The sequence below is a fragment of the Zea mays genome, chromosome 4 (genome assembly GCF_902167145.1).
Source record: "Zea mays cultivar B73 chromosome 4, Zm-B73-REFERENCE-NAM-5.0, whole genome shotgun sequence".
Classification (NCBI taxonomy): domain Eukaryota; kingdom Viridiplantae; phylum Streptophyta; class Magnoliopsida; order Poales; family Poaceae; genus Zea; species Zea mays.
In genome coordinates, this window is record NC_050099.1 from 244030356 (window position 1) to 244039453 (window position 9098).

Genomic DNA, 9098 nt, shown 5'->3' on the forward strand with positions numbered 1-9098 from the left:
TTTTTCATGGAGCTCAATGGTCCATGTGACCCGATTCTGCTTCTTTGGCTCTTCATATCCATTGCTTTCAGGATAAGCACTTCCTTGGGCTTTACGGTAGATGGTGAAACATTCTATTTTTTGGTACTATTATTAATACCTAGTGTCCTTGGGGTGCTGCCTTTTTAGACTTGTGTTCCAGTGCTTGGTGCCACAGAATGCTGAAGCTTCTTCTATCCAATGGCTTCAGCACATGGAAGCATGCACCCAGGTGGCCAGGTTCATATATTTAGAAAGCGCAACTTCATCGTCATAAGAACATATTGCTGTAAAGAAGAACAACCATGGAACGTTGAGTTTGGGACATGTGAGAAATTCTTAAAATAATAGAGCACTAAATATAAACTCTTACCGATAAGAGGGACTCTAAGTTCATTCAGTATGTGATTTAACAAATCATAGTTTGTCGAAGTCTCTGGTACCATATTGTTAAGACTAACTTCCACCAACACGAAATCAAGGTTCTGTCCATAGATACAGATCACAGTCTCTTCTTCTCTGCACAAAGAACAAATGTTTAATTCAATAGTCCAATCTCTATGATGCACAAATCCAGAAAGCTACATATTGGGGCTACTTGAGTAACATATCATACCTTATATGCATTTGAACCATGGCTTCCTGAATTTTGCCCTGATCTCCAAAATTCAACACCTGGAATACTGATCATAGTAAGGACCACTCATTATGTCTATCTCAATCCTCAAAACTTCAAACCTTTTTAGAGCACAACATACTGCTCAAACTGCTATAATTTATAATGGTCCAGCTAGGCAACGAAAGGTGATTTCTAGATATCAGACACACAATCAGGAACCATATAAACATAAATTGACAAAAAAAACAAAGATGGCACCAGATGACTCTGAATAGAAAAGGATACATATGAAATACCAAACGTGTCAACAAATCAAATAGCATTTCAAGATTCTAATATAGAAGGATATTACTAACTCGAAATACTCTTAACCCAAGTTGATAAATATAGCAAATAAGATTATCAAGAAACTCATCAATAACATTTTTATAGATTTTGCGCCAATGAAGTGGTAGCATAACAAAATACCCAAAACTCTACCTGCAAGGCTGACCAAACATGATATGGAGAAGGAGTTGGATGATCCTGTAGCTAGAAATAATTGAGGACACTAAACAGTAAATAGATCAGACAAAATTCCCATTAGAATAAAGTATGTTACCATTCTTTGTAAGTTTTAAAAATAGCAAAATTCACAAGAATGGGTAGGCAGGATTCACCATACGTGTCATACTGACAGACTAAGATCACACGTAAGTCTGAAGGGAGGCGGGTTCAATTAAGATCACACACAAGTTCTAACTATATACAATTAGTTGGCTTCGAAATTTCAACAGAAATCATGTTTAACTGATGGGCTAAGCGGTCATTGCTACTTAAGTGTACTTTTAGAATTGAATACCTTAGAAGGGGATGCTATATTTCTAGTCTTCCGGTAGCAATAGCTTCATCATGGGTCACCAGCCCATGACAAAATCAAGAGCTTCTGTGAACCATCACCTAACTTCATAAACGATGACATTTTTTCCTGAACAAACTCAAGGGCCTCTGTGCTGTCAGTCAAAACAGTCAGGTTAACCAAAAAAATGTAAAGTTTTCGCTCCAAACTAAAGTTCAGAAACTCATTTTGTCTACAACGAACAAGCTCACCTAGCAGACCAAACTGCATAACCATATCGGTCTGCAGCAAGTTAGGCGCCATCTCTTCTGTTAGCTCTATCTCTATGGACTTAAGGGTATTCTGTTCCAGCACAAAATTAAGACCTGACGAAAGAAAATCAAGGCTATTTAGATACATGCAATGCTAACATTAATGAATGGAAATATAAATACCTAGTTCCCCATGAACCACATCGGCTACCTGCGCATCGGCGAGGCTCAACCGTGGGATCCACCTCGGCCTTCCCGGACTTAACGAGGGCGATTCGAGGAACAATACATCCAGCGCGTAGGCGAAGGAGACGTCCAGGAGCATCTGGATCGCGCGGCGGCGAAGGCACATAACGACGGCCCGCGACGGCCTCCGCACTGAGCCGAGCGCAACGGGGCCTGCGACGAGTGCCCTAACCTTAGTAGGAGGAGGTGGTGGTGGGTCGGTGGACAGAGCAGTGCAGAAGGCCAGGCACGCGAGGGGTGGTTCTAGGGTTGGCGCGGATGGAGCGAAGCAGCGGCGAAGGTGGCCGAGCGGAGACAGGAGGAAAAGAAAGTGCTCGGTCCATACGCCCATACGGGCGACATGGCGAGATGGAGTGCGCGGCGGAGGAAGACGATGGTCGAAGGCCTGGGCTAGTGGAGCCGGCCGCGACGCCGGGGATGTAGGTCGCGGCGAGATCTGGAGGAGGCAGGTGTGCGGCAGTGGGCATGACGTGGGAGTGAGAAGAGGCGGCAGTGAGCCGACGGCGTAGGAGAGAGAGGAGCACGAAACGTCCATAGGTCGATTGAAGATAAAATTTCGGGTCCGGTATAGGTGTCGCACGCGCACAGGTTGGCACTGGCGGAAACGTGGAGGAGGCCTCGATTCCTAGCGTCTTTTAAGACTTTAGATTAGTCAAGACTCCAAATATAACCTAGCTAATTAATTGGCAGCTAATTATTTAGTGGCTAATTGTTAGCTATTGGCAAACAATTAGGCCATAGTTCAACAACAACCTGACCATTCAAATAACAACACGCCACAACTGGTCGGACGTGTTCCCGTACTCGTATTCACATATATTAAAGGTAGTTTCCAAAACATGATTAAAACTAGCACGAGAGAGGGAGCATGAGTGTCAAGGGCAGACCATCCTGGTTAGACACCTCAGCTGCGTCAGGTCTTGACGCAGCGATGACTCCCCCTTGGATTAAGTTCAACTGCTCATGCAGCACTCAGAATAAAGTTTACTTGTATCGTTGTATGCTCCTTTTCAACCATCCTATGCGGATTATAGCTGGAGATAAAAGGGAAGTTTAACTCTGAAGTCTGCCACACAGCCAAGATCAGCACGAACAAATTCCAAAAAGGCAACATAGTTTTTTCAACAAACAAATAAACATGACGCTGATGTTTGAATACATGGACATTGTACTTATTCAACTACAAGCATGCCCATCGCTTATTACAATGCTAGCAATAAAGGGTACGTCGAAATAAACAGGGTGCCCATCCAGCACTGATGACTAAAATAGTGGTGGCAAAGAAATGAGTAGCGGTGGGGAAAATTCTCATACATGGTCTCAATCTACAACTTCCGTACCTTATAAAACATTTGGCAGCCATTATTGTCTTACACAAAATCTACAGCAGTTCACCGTGCCTCATCTTCTAGGTTGCGGAACCCAGTGGTAAGGTCGTCGTACAGTTTCTTAAACTTGCCGACCAAAGCTTCTTCGCCTTCTGCAGGATCCTCGAACTTTTGGGATCTGTGATTTTATATATAAATAAAAGGATCGTTAGTGATGATGCACCAAAATTAGTGTTGAAAACATGTTGAAAATGCTTACACTAGGCGATAAAATAGATCCCCCAACCGATGCTTTATGACACTGTATGTTATCTTATGGCCGTCAGTACCAGCTGCCCGCTCCACAGCCTACAAATGATACAAGCATATGATAAGATATTCTTAAACCACACAAGCTATTTATTAGTTCAGCTCACTGCAAAGACTATTCATTTCCCCTTGCACTCAGATGGAATTTATCAATCTTTACAAATCTTGACAAAACAATACAATGATAGCAGGTGGAGCAACAATAAATTGTGATAATTGATTGGTTACAAAACAGGGGGGTGGGCATTAAAGACCTTACCTGATTTGCCAATGTGTTGAAGTGAATAATGTTGCGCATCATCCAAACGGATTTGTAGAATGGGCAGAACTTATCATATCTATATAATTAAACAGCACTTGTCAAAAAAATACTTAAAATATAATGGAGAAAAATGAGCATCAAATGTGTTGAAATAAGTAGGGGACTCACGGGGTGAATGCATTTTGTGCCAAATAATCTTCTCTCAAAAGCTTTGCTGTCTCCAGCGTAATCTTGTCAGATTCTGCCAGCGCATCTTTACCAACAAGCTGAACACACGGGAAGTCACAATCAAGACAATGGAGTGCTAGTGATAAAATTTTAGTCATTACCATGCTGCCTGCCAGAAAATGCCGAGGCAACATAATAAAGAAAAAAAGGTTGAAACATCATGGTTTTTATTGCAAGTAAATGAAAAAAAATATGAGCAAAATCTACCTGCACAATTTCATTCAGATCGTCCTCCCTCTGCAACACCTCACGTGCTTTTGTCCTAATATCAATGAAATCTGGATCAAATTTCTCGTAAAAAGACTCAAGGGCCTGCAAGGCAGAAAATGGTATGGTCACATAACATCATCACGGGAGAAGGACACAACAAGCAAATGAAGAACTGTGGATGTTTGAGAGAGAAATAAGACAAAAGTACAAAACACAGTAAGCATTATGGTAAATAAATCAATAGAGCACCCTTGCCAATTTACACAACAATGTCGACATTATCAACAACCTTCTTTTCTTGTGGTCCATATTTTGCATGAAACTTTTGAGATAATAAATGCGAGCAAAACAGGTTTTACACAGGTCAGGAAATAACCTTGGAGTATTTCGAATAGGAAATGAGCCAATTCACAGATGGGAAATGCTTCCTTTGAGCGAGCTTTTTATCTAAACCCCAGAAGACCTGCAAAAAAAAAGAGCAGCATATGATTTAATATATTGAAACAACAAACGCTGTAAATCAGGCTGGACTAATGATCAGAGGACTGAAGTATATTGAAGTAATTTGGCAGCCTTCTTACCTGAACAATACTGAGGGTTGCGGAGGTAACAGGGTCTGAAAAATCACCACCAGGAGGAGAGACAGCTCCAACAATTGTGACACTGCCATTCCTGTCTGGACTTCCCAGACATTTTACCTTACCAGCACGTTCATAAAAGGATGCCAAACGTGCAGCCAAGTAAGCTGGGTAACCACTATCAGCAGGCATTTCAGCCTGGACCAGAAAAAAGTGCACCATTAGTTGTGAAGTCCAGCAGACAGAATGTGAAAAATGATCAACACAACAAAACAGAAGTTCAAAGTATTTCATATTATCTCAGAGCTCAAACTGCTTTACTAGTGTTATAGACCAGTTTGCAACTTAATGTAGGCCCATCTGAGTCATTCATTTTTCTTAATCATCAGTACCACTATGTAAGCTTATAAATCAAAACTAATCGCACGGTATTTACATTTAAAATTATATAGTAAAGTTCTTAAATACTCCCTCCGTCCCAAAATATTAGTCGATTTAGCTCTTGATTTTTATGTCTATGTTCAAATAGCTGATGATGAATCTAGACACACATATATATAACAAATACATTAATTATTGTATGAATCAACAAAAAAGGTAAACCAAATTTTATTTTGGGACGGAGGGAGTATAAGTTTATGGGTCAATCTTAGTATGTGGCCAATTGATGGTACCATAAATGAGACAGCATACCAAATTGTGACAGAAGATTCAGGCAGTGACAAAAATCATTAGTAACTGACAAGTACTCCCTCAGTTCCAATTATAATATGTTTTGGCTTTTCTAGATACATTGATTTTACTATGTATCTAGACACATTGTATATCTAAGTGCCATAGCAAAAGGTATGTATCTACAAAAGTCAAAACACCTTCTAATTTGGAATGAAAGGAGTAAGGTGCAATTAGAGAAAATCCAGCATCATTAAAAGATCATGTTAGCATTACCACCTGCGAACCAGAGACTATTTTATTTTTTAAAATTTTTGTTTCTATAATCTGTTATTTACTTATTATTTTAAAAGAAACCAATTTGAGGACAGAGATGAGTAACATACCAAACGCCCTGAGATCTCACGCAATGCCTCAGCCCACCGGGAGGTGGAGTCAGCCATCATACTGACGTTGTAGCCCATATCACGGAAATACTCAGCAATTGTAATTCCTGAGTTAAAAAAGGTACAACATGATTGTTAACAGAAACTCTGCACTGAAAAGCGACAAGCAGAAATACAGCTGACAAACTGAAAGAGGCACCCATATCATCAAGACTGTCACCTAGTCCTAATCATGTAATATTTCAATTTTGGGAAATATTTCTAATATTGATATGTTCCCTACCACAGCACTAGTTTCAGGGCTTACATCTGTGGCTACATGGCCAAGTGAATATCAAGGTAACAGGGTTTTACCAGTGTAAATGGAAGCTTCACGAGCAGCGACAGGCATGTTTGATGTGTTAGCCACCAGTGTTGTTCTCTTCATGACAGACTCCTCACGGCCATCAGGCAATGTCATCGTCAACTGGGGAAAGTCCATGAGAACCTCAGCCATCTCGTTTCCTCGTTCACCACAGCCCACATAAACCACAGCTTCGGAATTGGAGTACTGCAGATAACATTAGGCAAAGTTTAAAGATGATATCATCAAGACAATGAAGAAAAAATATGTACAGCTACAACAGAAGGGGGAGTAGGAGTAGTAAAGGGTGAGGGAAAATCACCTTGGAAAGTGCCTGACTAATGACAGTTTTACCACAGCCAAATGCTCCTGGAATAGCACAAGTGCCTCCCAGAACCGAGGGGAATAGTGCATCCAGTACACGCTGCAACCATTTGTAAGCAAACAAGACTTAAGGTTAATTCAGTAAGATGAAGTGAAACATCATCTGAAAATGCTTGGCAATTTCAAGTTTTTAGAAAACATTGATAATTATTGACAACCAAGCTCAAGGCAACTTATAGACAAACCTGCCCTGTCAGAAGAGGTGTATCCGCAGCAAGCTTCGATGCAACAGGCCTTGGTGAACGCACAGGCCATGTCTGCAAGGAAATGAATTAAGCATATTAAACGGATGCTTCAATCCTTACGAAATTTGATCTTCTACAAAAGAGAATTAGCTTTTTTTTTACCTGAAGCATGGTAAATTTCTTTTTTATGCCCTGAAATTCCAATTCTAGCACTGTGTCCTGCATAAGAAAGCAATAGCATGGATTGAGATTAAAGCTCAGAAGTAGAAGACACCAAATCAATAAGGCTTAGTATAAGGAAATAACATCAACTAACCTGCAGGTTGTACTGGCCAGCTGGTGCAATGTAACTTATTTTCCCCATAGAACCCGGTGGAAGAGCAACATGGTGCTGCATCAATGTGTTCTCAAAAACAGTCTGCAACACACACCCAGTCCGCAATCATTAGGATGTAAACACGGGTTAACAGCATGCATTTACATATCACAGACAGCTAGTCTTCAGAATGAAGCCATAGATGGAAGTCAATGTCATAAGAACTTACAGCGTATAGATCTCCACCTGTGATGACATCTCCAACACCTGGAAATATAGCACAAGAAAACCTATTTAGATAGCATCAAAGTTCAAATACAACTTAGAGATAACAAAAACAGCATGCAAAACCATTTCAACAATGGAGGTACTATGTTAAGTCACTACCTAGCTTCGTTGGCTGAAATTCCCACAATACATCTTTGTCAAGGGCAGGAACTGAAACACCACGAGGAATATACACATCTCCTGACTTAATAGCGATGGTTTTTAGAGGTCGCTGCAAACATAATAGAGGGCGAGTGAGGATAATAGACAAAAAATAATGTAAATGGCCGCAAAAGTAAGCCCTGTCGTGTTCAGCACACCTGGATACCGTCAAAAATGTTTCCAAGAATTCCAGGTCCCAATTCAACTGAAAGAGGCTGCATGGGAATAGCCATTACATGTTAAATGATAGCAAAAGAATGATATTAAAAGATATAGTAAGATCTGAAGACAACTAAAACAAACCTTTCTTGTTCTCAATACAGGGTCATTAACCATCAGTCCAGCTGTTTCCTCATAAACTGCAACACGCAAATGACGGCACTCGCGAGGTTAGTACCGTGTATTCAACTGGAAAGGAGCTTTTCATGCCCATGGGTGAATAATTTATTATAGATGATCTGCCATGTTGCATACCTTGGATTGTAGCTGAATCGCCCTCAAGACGGATAATTTCCCCAATGAGGTTATCATGTCCGACACGAACAAGTTCATACATGGCAGCACCACCCATTCCATCAGCCACAACCACAGGTCCAGAGACCTGCAATAACCCAGCATCAAGGCTAATCAAAGTGGGGCTTGTTATATACATAACTGCAGTGCGAACATCAGCAGAAGATTTCACTCTTGTAAACAGATGGGAAACAGTCAAGCTAGATAATAAGGTATAGCATCAAAGGTACAAGCAAATGGGGAACTGTATTGTAGCATTAGAAGCTCAAAAAATGAATCTAGCTTCTACAAAATGGTAAACTTATGCACATCTTTCACTAATTCAACTAATTACATGGCAGCGCGAACCAAAGACCCCAATAACTCTCGAGCATCGAGGTAGTCAAATCACAACATTGCAATCAAAACACCACCCCGCAAATCTCCAGAACCACTGCACCAAGCCACCCCCACCTGACCACCAATGCTGGCTAGATCCCAGCAGGCCAGCACCACCTGGACAAGGCCAGCCACGCCCAAGAGATCCACGACAGTAACCGCCAACACCACCCAAATCCCAAGCCGAGAACCCGCAGGTAACCAAATCTGACAGCAATTCAGCTCGATCCGAGCACGCCAGACGCCGACGACCCATACACGGTGCCGTGCAGGCGTGCAGCCCACGCCCACTATAGATCGCGCGAAACCGAGCAGCGGGATCTAGGCGCAAGCGATGCGGGCGGGAGAGGAAGGGGGAGGCGCGGACCTTGCGGACATAGCCGTACTCGCTCTCCTTCTCGGAGTCCTCGAAGGTGGTGACGCGGTCGCCGTACGCCATGGCCGCCGGCGGCGAGAGGGGTCGTCGGCGTCGGCCTGGGTCGGATCGCGCGGCGTCTCGTAGCGATCTGGTCGGGGAGGGGTAGCGGACAGACGCGATGGGGAGGAGGGCCACGCAGGCAAGGTGGATTTCAGCCTTAAATAGATTAGACGTCGTCGTCGATTTT

At 42.2% G+C, this 9098-nt stretch overlaps 1 protein-coding gene across 1 annotated transcript; it reads right to left on the reverse strand.

Moving 5' to 3' along the window:
* Positions 1–3069: 3069 nt before the first annotated feature.
* Positions 3070–9098, reverse strand: LOC542327 (vacuolar proton pump 3). Its single transcript, NM_001319777.2, has 19 exons — positions 8861–9098; positions 8077–8203; positions 7906–7961; positions 7761–7817; positions 7561–7672; positions 7403–7440; positions 7174–7275; positions 7020–7076; positions 6858–6929; positions 6611–6712; positions 6300–6495; positions 5946–6052; positions 4891–5085; positions 4686–4772; positions 4307–4411; positions 4040–4137; positions 3869–3947; positions 3560–3648; positions 3070–3478 (listed from the first exon to the last, which is right to left on the reverse strand). Exons 1-19 carry the CDS (start codon positions 8930–8932, stop codon positions 3364–3366), a joined length of 1866 nt encoding a protein of 621 aa, NP_001306706.1. The 5' UTR covers positions 8933–9098; the 3' UTR covers positions 3070–3363.